Source organism: Dipteris shenzhenensis, chromosome 3 (assembly GCF_047967505.1).
Source record: "Dipteris shenzhenensis isolate YYH24624 ecotype China chromosome 3, Dip_SZ_1.0, whole genome shotgun sequence".
Classification (NCBI taxonomy): domain Eukaryota; kingdom Viridiplantae; phylum Streptophyta; class Polypodiopsida; order Gleicheniales; family Dipteridaceae; genus Dipteris; species Dipteris shenzhenensis.
Genome location: NC_141598.1, coordinates 38973052 through 38989976, shown reverse-complemented (window position 1 = coordinate 38989976; position 16925 = coordinate 38973052). Strand labels below are relative to the sequence as shown.

The following is a 16925-nucleotide window of genomic DNA, read 5'->3' as shown; positions in this document are numbered from 1 at the left end:
AGGAAGAGCAGATCATCACCTAGATCTACGTGAGATGAGTGAGAGCTCTTTTCCAAAAACTGCAAAGACAACACTTTGGATTTATTACAGGTATTTTCTTGGACTGGCACAGTCTAAAATTACATACAATAATTTTGGAGGATTTCCCTCTTTGTTCAAGATATATCTGAGGGAGGAAAGTTGCTATAGTTTCATCGACAACTCGCATCCTTCCTTGGCATCTGATGTGAGGGCCCATGAGCCTCAAACCATTGAGCGAGCCACCAAGCTTAATGAGGTTCTTGAGCAAATATATACAGGCAAATACAAGCAACCTGAGGGCAGCACACATGGGAATGAATTGGAGACAAAGAAGGCATGATATAAGGGTTGCAGCAGCCCCATTCCGAGGTTTCTGACAATAATAGGCAACCAAAAGCCCTATGCTAAACCATATAGGCCACTATATGCGAAATTTGGAGCAAAGCCTAATGCTGCACCAATAAAATCAAACAAAACAAGCATTCTAGAGCAATCATGGACAGCAAGAAGAGGGAAAATATATGCTTCCAAGTGTGTTCAGAAATGGACTCCCAAACACAGGGATGTTAGCGAAATGAGGTAACACTAGGACAGCCAAGATCAGGCAGGCTATGTTGCCAAGATGCACTTACCCAACTCTAGCATGATTACTCATTTGCAAGAGATCTCTTTGCCTTGGACTTGGGTCACATCGACATTGTTCTAGAATGTGAGTAGACGAAGTCTATGAGAGACTTTAATGTTCATTTACATGGCATGACTCTCCATTTTGTGCACAAAGGCAAGAAAATGATGCTGGTAATTTTGGCAAGGCAATTGGCCAAAGATCTCAAGAAAGAAATGTAGTGTATACATTAAAGCTGGTTGAGCCACAAAGAGGAATAATGCATCATATACCGTGAAAGGTATTGGGCAAGTTGCTCTTACTTATGTCTCTGGTGGTATTACTCTAGAGAATCTGCTTTATGTTCCAAGCATTTGTAAGAACCTCATTTCTATTTCAGCCATAGCTAAATATGGCTTTCAGATTCTTTTTTATGGTGTTAGGTGTGCAGTGTATGATGCTACACATGCCTTTACCATAGTCTTGACTGGCACATTGGCTAGAGGTCTTTATAGACTTGATGCTTATGATAGATGTTTAGATGATGATGCTGCACTTGCAGATGCACATGCCTTTGCTCTTGATTCTACCATGGCAGATACCCATTTGTGGCATGAGAAGTTTGGACACCTCAAACTTGGAGCTTTGGTGAAGTTATATAAGGATGGTATGGTTGTTGATCTTCCCAAAATGCATATGCCTTCAAAGCATGTTCGTGAACCATGCTTGCTTGGTAAGATGCACCGTGCTGTGTTTCCCAAGGATGAGAGATTTGGTGCTTCACGCAAGCTTTATCTGGTTCATAGTGATGTTTGTGGACCCATGAGGGTTGCAGCTCTTGGGGGCTTCTACTATTTTGTCACTTTTATTGGTGACTTCACCAAGTACACTTGGATTTTCGCCTTGAAATCCAAATCTGAAGTTTCTTCATGCTTCAAGCAGTTTATTGCCTTTGCTGGAAATGATAGTGGGCTGCACATTGCTCACCTTAATACACACAGGGGAGGTGAATACATCATCGATGCACGGTGCCTTATACTCCTCAACAGAATCCCGTGGGTGAGCAAACATTTGCCTAATAAGTTGTGGTTGAAAGGCAGACATTTGCCTAATAAGTCGTGGTTGGATGCCGTCATGTGTGCTAATTACATCTTGAACAAATATCCCACAAAGGCATTGCAAACTCACACACCTTATGAGACTTAGACGGGTCGTAAGCCTCGCATTTCTCACACGAGGACCTTTCGATTCTTAGCTTATGCTCATGTGCCTTCACAGACACGCACTAAGTTGGATGATAAAACTGTTAAGTGCATTTTTATTGGGTATACCTCAAAGAGCAAGGGCTATAAGCTCTACCAGCCCTACACGGGCAAGAGTTTTGTCAGTTGGGATGTTGTGTTTGATGAATCTACATCTATGCTTTTGCTGGACTGTCAAAAACAGCCCGTTGTTGATGCCTTAGATATTTTTGACAGCTTGATGCCTTTGTTTCCATCCGATGCTCAGGATGATGTTCCATTTGAGGTTGTACCTCCTCCATCTGTTGGTCATTTGTAGCCACATGTGCAGCCAGATATTCAGCCTGATATGCCTCTCATTAATCATGACCATTTGCACAGGGCTCTTGACCAGGAAAGAGCTGAAATCCAAGAGCCCAAAAAGGTCCCCTGTTGACTCCTTGACACATTAAAAGACAGCAAACAAGATACTCCTCTGCCAGCCTGTACTAGAGCTGTTGTCCGGAAAGAGCATGCTAGTTTTGTTGCTTATGCTTTGGTTGCTACCACATGCAATGTAGAGCCTTTATGTCATCAAGATGCCTTTCAGAATGAATGTTGGTTGAAAGCTATGCAAGCTGAACCATGAGAATAACACCTGGGCATTGTGTGATTTGCCTCTTGGCAAGAATGCCATTGGAACTAAGTGGGTTTATAAACTCAAACGGAAAGCTGATGGTTCAATGGACAGTAACAAAGCCCGTCTTGTTGCTAAGGGCTATGCTCAGCAGCATGGCATTGACTTTGAGGAGACTTTTTCTCCCACTTCCAGGATCACTACTATTCGCATTGTCATTGCCTTTGCTGCCCACTTTCATTGGGAGATACATCAGCTTGATATCAAGATAGCATTCCTTCATGGGCATTTGCAAAAAGAGGTCTATGTTTCCCAACCTCCTGGCTTTGAGGTTGAAGGTTCTGAAAGCAAGGTATGCCGCTTGAGAAAAGCCCTCTATGGATTGAAGCAAGCATCTCGGGCTTGGTATTCCTGGATTCATACTCATTTGCTCACACTTGGCTTTCAGAACAGCCCTACAGAGGCTACCCTTTACATCCACAAGCGTTGGACAAATTTGCTGATTTTAGTCCTTTATGTGGATGACATGCTTGTGACTGGGACACATGCTCAGCAAATTGCAGATTTTAAGCTTGATTTGCGGAAGACACTGATCTTGGTCTTTTGCACTACTATCTGGGCATCCAATTTGCTAGCAGTCAGGGGAGGCATTTTGATGTCACAATCCAAGTACATTGGACGGCTTCTGCAACGTTTTCAGTTTCAAGATTGCAAGCAAATATCCACACCATTAGAGCCTGGTTTCACTTCTATTCTGAGGATGGCAGCGGTACATGTGATGTCACTCTCTATCAGCACGTAGTTGGTTGTTTGATTCACTTATGCCATACAAGACCTGATCTACAGTATGCTGTCTCACAATTGAGCAGATATATGCACAGCCCATCTATGCACCATTGGCATGCCGTGAAACGTGTTTTCAGATATCTCAGAGGCACTCAGCATTTAGGCCTTTTTTATGGGACTAATACTACACTTGTCATGCATGGATTCACGGATAGTGATTGGGCTGGTTGTTTGGACACACGTGTGTCACATAGTCGCAACTATTTTACGCTTGGTACTTCATGTGTTCTTGGTTCAGCAAGAAGCAGAGTACAATTGCTACTTCTAGCTCTGAAGCTGAGTATAGAGGAGCTTTTACAGCTACAATGGAGTGTGTGTTTGGCTTCGAAAGCTCCTTGCAGATTTTTATGCATATCAGATTGCTCCTACCGTCATCTTCACTGATAGTCAGAGTGCTTTGGATGTTGCACGAAATCCTATTTTCCATGCTCGCACAAAGCATATTGAGGTTCGCTATCACTATGTCAGAGAGCGATTATCAACAGGTGATATTCAGTTGTCTTATGTTCCTACTAAAGACAACTTGGCAGATCTTTTAATGAAGGCTCTACCTCGACCTAAGTTTGAGGCTAATTGGCAAGCTTTAAACCTAGAACCTTTTGTTACTTGATATGTTGTACGTTGTACAGTCATAGGTTGCTATATCCCTACAGGACAAACATGTGCAACCATGACATTAGATATTCAGGTATCCTGAGCCATGTCCAAGATACTTCAACCCATACCATGGAGGGGGATTTGTAGGCCATTCTATGGGCTATCCATAGGTGCCACTTATTCCTTGGTATGTGCCTTGTAGGCCTAGTTATAATCAGTTAGGACTATTGGTACAATTAGTATATGTACCACCTAGGTCAGTGTCCTAGGTCAATTAGGACACTTAGTCTAGTTAGGGCAGTTAGCCCTAGGGTTTTGTTCTGCACACTTAGTGTAGCAGCATTTTCAATACAGCAGCTCGTTTTTGCTCTTCCATCACTCATTCTGGGCTCCCTTTGTCTAACAACGGCCATCCAGACACAAGGAGCATTTGCTCAAGACATGTAGGCAAGATCAGGGTGTACAACCAAACTCCACTCAACGCATGATCGCTGATTTTCCCAACGAGACACCATGGAGCAGCAGGCCTCAGGGCCTGACGACAGATCCAAGAACGAAAGCTAAATCAGAGGCACGGCTGATAGGGGTGGCAATGGCACTCCAATGCAGGGCCATAGCTAGGAGACCACAGCAAACTAAACATATCGACAGCCGCCAACACTCTATCACAAGCTTTGTTCCACCGCAGCCTTTGCATCGCTGGCTCCCTCTTAGGCTTTACCCCTCCGCCAGCCTCCAGATGATCATCACAGTGCTGCCACATCATAGCTTCCATCTTCTCTATGGGCTCAAAGATTTTCTTTTTGATGGTGTCTTTATGATTATGTCTATGTTGTATTCGTCTTAGGTGTGGATGCCCGCTTCGAGGCTCCACCCTTTGAGCTTATTGTATCAGGCTCTTTCAGTCTCATAGACCCTTCGGTCTTTCAAAGACTTTTAACAACTTTCTTTGTTTCTTTCATTTAATCATACACAAGGGAGAAAATTCATTGTCCAAAGCATCCTCTCATTCAAAAGTGGCAGCGGTAAATCTTTTCCATATTAATGTCCCATGGTTCACAGGTCTAGAATAATTGAGCTGACCACATGTTTAAGAGATCTCTTGAACCATCATAGAACCATGATAAGCATGCTAATAACATTACTAGTGGGTCCTAGGATAAATTGGCCCCACAGCACCAGTTCTCCCTGCTCCATTATCTGAGCCCTTTGTCCACCTGACTACGTTACACCATCTGCAAAAGAAGATTTCATCCTATCATTACTGAACTAAAAGGGATGGACATCAAAGAAATTTCCAGTAATGTTTGCATTCATTGCAATATAAGACTGAATGCTGGAGTTTCCTTAGCATACTTTATGAAGATATAAAGACTTAAGGGTCCTGTGGGAAAACATAAAATTATAATACATTCAAATGACACCTCGGCAGGTACCATCATGTTGGAATAATAGAAACTAACCTTTGCCTCATCAAACCAAAGACAATTGATAGAGATACTTAGAAAGTCAACCCCAGAAACCCTGCCTTCAGAACAAAAATGATTGCTGGGTGCTAGCACTGAGTGCTGTTACCCTTGTTTGTCATCATCTCTAACTGCCCTTATCTCTGACTCAATGGGCATTGTCCTTACAACACTACCACACCATATGTTTTTAAAGGCTATAGCCTTTTTTGGATACATATCTGGAAGAGGAGTTTTCCATGAGGAAGTCCCCGTATGCCTCACTTGCCTAAAGCACTAGTAAAGAGAAACAACAATGTGCAACCTTCAGCCTGCTCCAACAACAATATACGCAACAACCTCAAAAACACAAAAGAAAACATAGACACTTAAGCAAAGACACCACAGAATTGCAAAATGTGAGACTGATTTAAATGTGTTTCAGTAGGAGCACTGGAAAAGACAAATGGAGATCTAGAAGCAACCTAAGGATTCATTCAAAAAACAAGAGCACATAAACTATACACAACCTTTTTCGAGATGGAAAAAAGGCAACAAACACAAAAACGCAAACAAAACAAGGGCACCTAAGCAAAGACACAGTAGTTGCAAAATGTGAGACTTGTTTAAATGTAATCAATGGTACAAGCACTGCAAAAGAATAATGGAGATCTGGAAGCAACCTGAGGATACATCCAAAACAAAAGAACACATAAACTAAATACAATCTTTTTTGAGAATAAGGAAAATGATGCAATGAATATACCTCACAATCTCTGATGCTAATGTTTCTTGCAGATACTTACAAGTTTCCGAAACTGTTCTTTGCAGATACCTCACAATCTCTGATGCTCATGTTTCTTGCACATACTTACAAGTTTCCAAAACTGTTTCTTGCAGATACCTCACAATCTCTGATGCTAATGTTTGTTGCAGATACTTACAAGTTTCCGAAACTGTTCTTTGCAAAGGCTCCACCATGATCACCAGCATACATAAAAAGAGATCCTGAATGCTTCAAAGAAACCTGATAATAAAACCTAAAATTAGTATTAATTAAGTGAGCACAAGAAGTACATTCATCCAAGACAATACAATAGCCAACACTGCTGGGAACAGAAGCTGTAAATTTGACATGTCAATCAGCTCAAACTAGCAACAGAAAGAGACAGCCACATATTCTTATGAAAAATGGATGAGAAGTCTTAGCTAGGAGCACGTCATATACCAATATGTTAAACATATTGCAGCCTCACCAAGATGTTACAATGATGGTGCCCCAATGATGCGGGTGCTTGTTGGTCTTGTATCCAATCTCCTGCATGCCTGAAAACCATGGTCTCATCCTTATGTGCCCCAGACACCTCCTAACCGATAAGAAGTCATCTCTGATCTCCTATTGTCTAGGACGGTGTCCCATGATGGGCATCGTGAGTCGAGACATGGGTTGTTTGACCTCATATACAAAGAGTGTGGCACAGCTCTAGTCTAGGTAGTAATGACACTGCCATTATCTGTGTATCCATGGATGACAATGTCAAAATATACCTCCCCCAAATCTTATAGTATTCGGGACAGCACATGATGACATGCTCCTCCATCTCCACCTCAAGTGTATCACAAAGTGTGTACAGCCTCATGTCTCTACGATGTCAAGTGGTTGCAATCACATGCCCTGCCTCAATTTGGAGCTGTGGGATGAGGCCTTAAGCTGATCACCCAGGTATTCCGCTTAAAGATCCTCCTAATCCTTGGCCTTGCCATTTTGAAGCTTCTTAATGGCCCCTTTCAAGAAAGCTGTGGTGAAAAGTGTGGAAGTGGTGGAGTGGTGTATGTCTTCCAAGCCGGCTTGTGTTGGTTAGGAATGTCATATATCATATCTGCATAGGCTTTCCAAAATTAGAGTCCTAGTTGTGCATGGTGATCTCCTTTCCTTTGGAGTTACTACCCCATAGGATAATCTAGAGCTTCTGTTTGTGACAGATACGAAATTGTCATTTCTTGCACTGCACTAGACGTCTATACTCTTTTTCCATCCAATCTTTGTTTGGGAGTCCTTGTTGCCTAAGCGCTTCTCACTTGTCATCATACCAACTATTCTGGAGCACAAATCCTTTGGATGGCTTTCCTATGTTTCTAATTGAGTAGGGTAAGGAGAGTTGGGTTGCTACATGAAGGGAAGTTGTGAGGAAGAGGGCTTCAACATCAATATCTAGCTCGTCATCTATGTGCTCTAGGAGAGAGGCGAGAGAACTACCATAGATGTGGTCTAGGAAGTGATCAAAGTCATACCCCTACAAAGTCATACTAGGGGTATGTGGAGGGGCTAGTTCCATGTGTGTCATGTATACATTGATGGAGTGCCATATCAAAGGATATGTGGGAGTGCTCTTCCTATGGCATAGGGGAGTGCACTATAAGGTCAGAAATCTGTCAAATGAAGAAAGGATATCCCATGACATAGTCCATGAGATCGACTCCAGGCACAACAAAACCACCTTTGGAAAGAAAATCACAGCAACTAGGAGCTCTGGTAGGCTGTCTAGAATCCAATCTGGCAGCCCGGGATCGAATCACTGCAGATACAAGCCTTCTGCAACAAATCGGAATTAGGTCTAGTAGCAGGCCTGGAACACACGAGGGCTGACAACCCTAATCGCAGCGAGCTCTCTCTCGAATGGGAAGCTCACACGTGCAAACTGGAAAGGGTTCCCGCGTTGGAATCAATCGCATCTTAGTGGGCAAGGCGTGGAGAGACAAGGGAAAGTGATTCACAACAAGAGAAGGCATCTAGGAGAGAGAGAGAAGAAGACGGTACACAGCACTAGGGCCCAGAAATAAGGGGTGGTCCCCCCTGAAGGTCTTTATTGCAATAGAAATAAACTTTGTACAACTGTCTCTGAGAAGAGCATGAAGCTGAGTACAACTCTTGAATGAATCTAGGAGCTCAGGGCCCCTTCTTTTACAGACTTGGCCTAGCTAAAAGCTAGACCTGCTTTTCTAAAACTAGACTGAGCTTTCTTGCTTTTGGGCGCTTTTGGGCAGCTTTTGGATCCTTTTTAGAATCCTGTGGGGCCTTCTTTAATGGCGTCATCTTTCTTGGTGCTTTTTTCCTTGTAGGACCCACTTTTTGCCAATTGCTCAATCATTTTTTTGCCTTTTGGCACTCTTCCAAGTCCTACACAAACACCAACACTTTAACCCATTAAAGGTTAGCGCAATGCATGCATTCCTAGTTCTTGGACTAAGCCTAGTCCCTTGTGGGTGTCCCCACAGTTCTTTTTTACCAATGCAAAGCAAAATTAAAACAATAAAAACTTATTCTTAGTTAACCAAAGTCAACGTTCTTTGACCAAAGTCGATTCTAATAAAGATTGTACTTTATTTCTTGAGAGAAAAACCAAATGGTGACAGTCCACCACACTGTCTAAGCAGCACGTGTATCTCTCTGACCCTAGCCGCCTCTATAGCCCATTATATATGAGCAGCTTATGAGTGGTACACATGTCAAGCAAATAACTTCCATACTACATGACCGCGGATCCAATGTGTGTGCCCTTTGACTTGCATCTACACTCTCCAATGGAGAGGATCTTGCAGTGCTAAGGCATCACCCGAAAATCTAAAATCTTTGTCTGTGTATCCCTAGTCCTGGCATTAAGTCCCCACTGAGTAGAACCTCTTCGTGCTGCATGTGCCTCTAAATGTCCTCATAGTGCCAAGAATAGTGAGATCCACCTCCTCCTTAAGGTGGTCCAGGCATAGCCATATGTCTATGGGGGGAAAAAGCATGCCCGAATATACAAGTATGTGCAAAAAAAGCATTGCCACTCCTCCCAATCCTCGCAAACTCCCGTCTCTACGGGTCTCCAATTGATATATGGACTACTCAAGGATCTGGTGTGTCTCAATTTACACTACAAGATCTTTCTCTCAAAAAGTCTTGGCAAAGTTGCCTAGTGAGGACCATAGGGTCCCATTCCCATAAGAGACAAAGTATTGATGGTCCCAAAGGCTGCATAACCCTACCATCTCTGTAGAAAGCCCATTTTCTCTTCTCCCTGACCTCCATCACCATCTTGAGACCTTCTGTTCTATGCTCACTTGGCCAAGACACCATGTGTCTCTGATGCATCCTTAAACTTAATGATAAGAGGTCTTCCCTTGTGGCATCTTTCCCCACCCTCCATGCATTCTCGATTTATATTTTTCAACCCCAATCTACTCATGCATCAAGCTTTTTGTTGCATCCAAAGGGCTGGACTTATCTTAATCCCAACCAGCTTGAGATCGAGAGTTTGATTCCATCTTCTTGTTTGCTCCTCAAAAGTCTCCTTAATGATCCTCTAGGGTTCATACACACTATCTCTAACCATATTTTGGCATCTTTTTTGCATATGCTCCCAATTTGGCATTCACCTTGGCTTTTATTTCCTTGCAATTCTCTATCACTTTACCCTTGGCACTCTTCACCTCTTCTAGGCTCTTTTAGAGATCTGTGTTCTCCTTCAGCAAGGCATCCGATGTGGTTGTCCTAGGTTCCACCCCCTCCCTTCATGAGCTCTTACCTAGTTTTCTCGAATTCCAACTCAGGTGCTTTGATGTTAGAAGCCTGCACATCTTGCTTTTGTTTCAAACCCATCAAGCATAATACCACGGCATTCCTGCACACAGTGCAGCCTTGTTTCATCGCCATGGAGAAAGGAGAGGTGTTAAAGCATCCTCGAACACCTTCGGCTGGTAGGCATCCTGTATGCAACCAAAAAATGAAGAAATGACGGAAAGTGGAAGGATTAAGTACCTTATCGTTTTTTGTTTTTTTGACAAATATATCAGCCTTGAAACTTGACGAAATCCACAATTCCGTCAAAGACGTCCATAGAATTCCATCAACATCCTATGTTTTCTCCGTTTCCGCCCAATATGCGCTGTGGGTTTAGGGGGGGGGGGGGAGAGAGAGAGAGAGAGAGAGAGAGTTACATCTTCGCGAGGCCTCACAGGCCTTTGGATGAAGTACAATCATTTTGGGAGGCTTCTAAGTGGGCTATGCATGACGGCCATAAACAGGTAATTCTACTCCTGGATTTCGAAAAAGCATATGACACGGTAGATTGGGGTTTTCTAGAGGGAACCCTTCTTCACTTTGGATTTTCAGATTTGTGGATTAGAGGGGTGTCTCCGTCAGGGATCTTGGATGCCAGGTTGGCTGAAGAGCCTATATATTATTTGTGGCTGAAGCTATGAGCCTATATATTAGAGCTCAAACTCATATTTTTGGGCTGAGACTTCTGTTGAGACAGAAAGAGGAGTTGCTGGACAGCGAGCTGGCAGATGACGGCTATTTTTTTGGATGCCACTTCACAAATACTCACCTCTTTTAGGACAGCGTTGGATTTATTTTGCATTGCAACAGGGACTCACATTAACTGGAACAAATCCAATGGTTTTTGGATTAGTGATGAGGACACTCGAGATTGGGATGCTGATATTGGCTTTACTTGGATTCAGAGGGGTGTCTCCGTCAGGTATCTTGGATGCTAGGTTGGGGTGGGCATTTCTCTAGCACAACAGTTTGCTCCCGTGTTGGAGAGCATCAAGAGGAAACTCCTATCTTGGAGTTCGGCCAGACTTGACCTTGCATCCAAAGTGGTGGTTGTAAACCAGGTACTGTTGGCTACAGCCTGGTTTGTTTGCTCTTGTTGGTGCCGATCCACAAGCAGTATCACTCAGCTCAAGAGACCTATCAAGAATTTTTTGTAGAGTGGATTAGACAGCACTTCAGATGTGATAGCCAGTGTGGCTTGGGAGACTCTTCTTCTACCCACTGAGAAAGGGGGCCTCAATATTATTGATCCAGACTTGCAGTGTAGGGCCTTGCTCTGCAGGATGGTGGTCAGACGTTTGATGCCTGGTCAGGAGCCTTGGAAGGATTTTTTCTTACGCAGTATACAGACATGCACACCTTCTCAGGAGGGAGATTGGATGGACAGCACTAGATGGATCTTTACGTCAGCTCGCCTCAAATCTCCTACTTCCCCTCTCATGGCTGCCATTTTGAACGCTTGGGACAGCTTCAGAAGTACTCTTCGGAGAGTTCCACCCTCCTCTCGTGAAGAAATTGACAAGCAGCCCGTCATGTGGAATGATTGCATACTAGATGAGGATGGCAGATCACTGGGCATGTACAAGCTATGAAGGTGGACCTACTAAACAAGCATCCACGCCAATGCAGAATAGAAAAAATACAAAATGGTAGTAATAAGTATAACATAGTCATGTCAGTGGTCGACTACATATCAATCTCAACATCATCATCATCATCATCAGGACATCAGGGTGGATGAGGCAGTGGAGGCATGAACGCGGTAATAGAGTGTTGCCGGCCGCTCATAGGTGCGCCCCTATGACATCTCTTGGTCATAACTCTGCATCTAACAAGGGCTACAGTAACCCCTGTCGGCCGGGCTTCGACTCTGAACAGGGAGGGGATATCCCCAAGTGTAATATGCGCGTCAACGCTCTCTCTGAGCTATCGAGTCGCTGGCTCTGGGTCACGATCATATGGAGGTCTCGCCCCATGGAGGTCCTTGTGATTTGGCAAGAAAAACTCAGTGATGGAGCTTTGAGAGTTGTCTCGGCTTTGGTATGGATAGGAGAGGAATCGGGACAAAACCCTCGAGCTATCTCTAAGAGGCTATGTCACACAATATGCATATGCGCCTCTCCATGAGTAGGTCCTCTGCTCTGCCGCTCTCGATGCGAAGTCTATGTGAAGAGACCGGAAACTGGCCAATAGAGACCCTCAGTGAGTGGGGTAAGTGGATCTGCATGAATCCTGGTGGGTCAATGAGCCCCTCCTCTATGATATGCAAGCATTGATCCCTGTAGAAGCTGAGGAATGAAAGTCAAGTAGTAAAGTGAACCATTGATGCTACGGGTCTAGGCATAACCCCATACATCTATATGTATCAAATCAAGAATACCTCATGCTTGAGAGGTGCTTCTTCCGAAATTGGCTTGCTTTTGTTTAACAAAGAAGCATATGTTGCAAACTTTTCCAAGAAATTGAAGCTTAGGAATTCCAATTGCCATATTTTGATTTCTAAGCTTTTGAAATTGACATGTCCATATCTCTTGTGCCATATTGCAGAAAGTCGCATCTGTTGTGGTTGAGTTGAGATGGCATGCAAATCCAGTACTGAAGCTAGCATTTTGAACAAGCTTCACTGCTTTTCCTACTAACTGATATCCTCTAGATTTGTCTCTGATTGTGCATTCATATCCATCAAAGATGACTCGATAGTTATGTTTCATCATTTGATCAATTGATAAGAGGTTCTTCCTAAGCTTTGAAACATAGAGTACATCTTTCACCAATCCTTTTGTACCTTCACTAGAAGCTCGCTCGATCCCAACCAGGTCTGGAATGTGTGTAGCTGTAAGAGATCATCGCGAATGACTTGGTTGACCTCGTGTGACCGGAGGAGAGAAAACAGAGCGTCCATACTGTACTGGAAGGGATGGAGTCTATCCATGTGGAACCTTAGTCATTCAAACCATCTCTCTGTGCATGCATACCAGCATCTCTAGTCCCCTCCTGCTGAGAGAGCCATAGAGGAGGACAATGCTAACCATGGTAGCCTGCTGTGTCCAGAAGTGTAATCCCCATACCCCTGGACTCGGTACAAATACGTGATGACCTGAAATGCAGCATCTAGCTGTAATGGGGATGACCCAAACTCATCATGAATGATCTGGTAAGGAACGGATGGCTTACCACGGATCATCCGTGATAGCATGAGAACCTGTAGCCGCTCCCACTCTATATCCGACAAGTCTGGCCCCCACCAAGGGCTGCCATACATCCTCGCTGGGCAGACCAAGGAGTCAAAAAGCAACCCCTTGGTCCATGGATCCTGAAAGTGCAAGCGGAAGCACTGCCTCTCTAGTCTGGCTAATGAAGCGTATCCTCTACTCAAGCAGGTATGCATCATGGGTCTCATAGTAAAGATGGGTCTGGAGAAGACAACCCTAAGATACGTGTATGATGAAACGTGACCCATCAAGCGTGAATTGCTCCTATCGCATGACGACTCGAGATGTGTTGAAGATCATAACCTTGGTTTTACCCAGGTTGACCTTTAAGTCATGGGACTCACAAAAGAACTGTAATGCGTCAAGGTATCCCTAGAGCCCCTCTGCTGAGAAAGACAAAAGAGCCACATCATTTGCGTACAGCAATATCCGGATCAACGTGCCAGCAAGAGAACATCCATCCCCCTTGTGTCTGCATCACTGTCTCGAGCTTGTCTATGTAGAGGCCAAACAGGGTAGGTGATAAAGGACACCCTTGTTTGACCCCAATAGTGATCATGATCTCGTTTGTCCACCCACATCCTGCCCGGACTCTGTCTAAGGCTCTCTCATAAAGTGTCATGACAGCCCAAATGATCTCATGGTCATAACCCAAATCCTATAGACGCCGGATGAGGCAGGCTCTCGGAACCGTATCAAATGCTTTGCGAAAATCCACAAAGCAATAGTAAACCCTCTACTTCCGTGCCCTCGCCTCCTCGATGATACATCTGAGCATGAGAATATGATCCATGGTTCCATGATCAGGCCGGAACCCTGTGTCCTACTACCCTCGACACTCCGCAACTTGGCTGCCCTCGGAATCAAGCACTGATGCATAAATCTTGGACATGACATGTCCAATCATGTAGGAGAGAGAGTGTAGGCAACACGTAGGAGGAAGGAGATGGGAGTAGATAGGATTAGATGTCACATCAAAAAGGTCCTCTAAATTGCCCCTTTTTTCCCCTTCATTACAGCCATCCCTTCCCATTGAATTTTGCCCTCAAAATTTCACAGCATGGCAGTCCAAGAAGAGTGCAGCAAACAGCAACTACTAATCAGCCCGATAGGAGATAAGGGTGGTGCTGGACAATGCTTTCTGGCTGCCATGAATTTTCACCCTCAGGGAGTCCCCGCCACTTGATAAGATACTCTATATAGACCTTGTTGCAGAGCACATGGTCTGAAACCCATGATGTGCTCTGAAACATAGAGGATGTGGCCCTCCTCATCCATAGGTGGCAACTCAGGAAGAATATGAACATATTGTCCCACATGTGGTTTCAGCAAAGACACATGGAAAACATCATGGATCTTCGAGGTCCTGGGTAGCTCCAACTAATATGCCACCTCTCCAAGTCATTCCATGCTTGCTGATTTTTCACAGCCATGCCAGCAATTGAAGAAGGCATCCCGACCTTGCATCCGTACATTGCCTCAAACGGGCTCATGCCAATGAAGAGATGCTTGGTACTGTTGTAGCAGAATTCAGCAACTGCCAACCATTTATTCCAAGACTTCTAAGTATCATCACAAAAGTGCCTCAAATATTCCTCCACCCATTTGTGCACCCTTTCCGACTGTCCATCAGTCTCAAGATGGTAAGCAGTGCTAGGTGTGAGTAAAGTACCCACTGCTGAAAATATCTCCTGCCAAATGTGACCCATAAATTTTGCATCTCTGTCACTGACAATTTCCTAAGGGAAACCATGATGCTTAAAGACATGCTCAATGAAAAGCCAAGCAACCTGTGATGCTGAATAAAGGGTCTTGGTGGGTATGAAATGGGCCTGTTTTGTCATTCTATCGACCACAACAAAGATGCTGTCCCATCCCCTTTCTGTAGAAGGCAATCTTGTGATGAAATCCATTGCTATGTGCGTCCATTTGCCCTCTGGAATGGGTAATGGCTGCAAGAGACCTGCAGGTAATTTGCTTTCCACTTTATTATGTTGCCCCATCCCCTTTCTGTAGAAGGCAATCCTGTGATGAAATCCATTGCTATGTGCGTCCATTTGCCCTCTGGAATGGGTAATGGCTACAAGAGACCTGCGGGTAATTTTCTTTCCACTTTATTCTGTTGGCAAGGCAAGCATTCAGCCACATATTTAACCACATCTCTCCACATGCCTTCCTAGGTAAAGCTTTGCTTGATTCTTTCATATGTTTTAGTGATACCCGCATGTCCAGCCTGTAGGCCATCTCCTGGAGGTTTAGTGATGCCCTATAGGCCATGGTATGTGCCTTGTAGGCATAAATATAAGCTCTTGTAGTGTTACTGCCTTTTAGGCCACATAGGACACTTAGTCCTATGTGACACCTAGGACACTTAGTCCTAGGTCTAGGTACTTGTACCTTGTACTCCTTTTTCACTATTCAAGATTGACGTGACGGCTATGACTCTTCAACTCTTTGTACCTTGCACTCTCTTTTCATTCAACGATCCTACACTGGTATCAGAGCCACGTTCAACTCGTCTCCTACCCCCGGATTTGCATCTGCTCCCTATCCCTTCATCCGTACAGTCCGTACGACTGTACGAACATCCGTAAAGATCCTGCGTCAAAATCTGTACGTCCTCCACCCGCTGCTTCCGTACTCACTTGCATCGTACAATCTACAACAGACGTCCGTACATTGGACACCCGCTGTACGGAACATCCCGTACCTGCTCCGTACTGTCGTCGTGCACCTTCCGTATAGCGCGTACGTCGTGCTCCATAAATGTGCCGCCGTACAGTCACTTGCCTCGTACCTGGATCAGTACAGCCGTACTTGTGACTCCGTACACCAAGCTTCCATACAGCAGACGTACATGCTTCGTACAATCTCTGTACATTGTACAGGTGCCGTACATTGGACTCCGTACTGCGCTACTCACTATTCCGTACAATGTACTTGTATCCGTACAACAACGTTCTTGCTTCCGTACATTGCACTCCGTACCTGCACCGTACAGGTTTGGCACATGTGAAAGCTATATTCAAGACCTTCTCAAAATTTGGGGCTCTTGAGGATTTTTGTTATCCTTATCTTCCTTCTACTGTTTGAAATCATCTCAAGCCATTTCAACAGCTTGGAAAGCCTACATTTTGAGGTCCATACTTTGGGACATGTGCAATTTTGCAATCAATTTGTGGACAGCAACTCCTAATTTTGCAGTTGCAAGCCTTGAGGCTATTTCTTTTGGGATTTGATCTGCAATTTATTGTTTGATTGCAACACATTGGGTCAGATTGGAGAACATTGAGTCACATTTGCAGGACATTGAGTCAGATTTTCAGACATTGAGTCTTTTCTGCAAAACATTGAGTCAAATTCGAATACATTGGGTCACATTTGCAAAATTTCAGCAAAATTTGGGGCTTTTCTGCATTTGCCCTCTTTTTGGCCTATTTGCCCTCAATAAATTTGGGGCTTTTGCTAGATTTGCTGTTTTTGCAGTGAACATTGCCTGCCACAGTCACATTTGGGTCAGATCTGCATTTGCCTTTTGATTTGGGTCGGAAATTTGCAGATATTTGCTGTCATTTTTGGACAGCCAGCCTTGAGGCTTTTGGGTTTTCAGGTCTCTTTCAGGGTATCACATTTGCTATGGCTGGGAACAATCAGGATCTATTTGGTGTTCTTCGTGAAGATGATAAGTTGGATGGCACCAACTATCCAATGTGGTCTTATCTCATGAAACATATTCTTGT

General features: G+C 44.1%; 1 protein-coding gene across 1 annotated transcript in view; it reads right to left on the bottom strand.

The window, feature by feature from the left end:
• The window catches only part of LOC147903782 (tRNA ligase 1-like), a 253182-nt gene that overhangs the window by 176089 nt on the left and 60168 nt on the right, over window positions 1–16925 (bottom strand). Inside the window, exon 4 of the mRNA XM_087401184.1 lies at window positions 6315–6397. Within this exon, the coding sequence (XP_087257310.1) occupies window positions 6315–6397 (83 nt within the window). The remainder of the gene's footprint in view (window positions 1–6314; window positions 6398–16925) is intronic.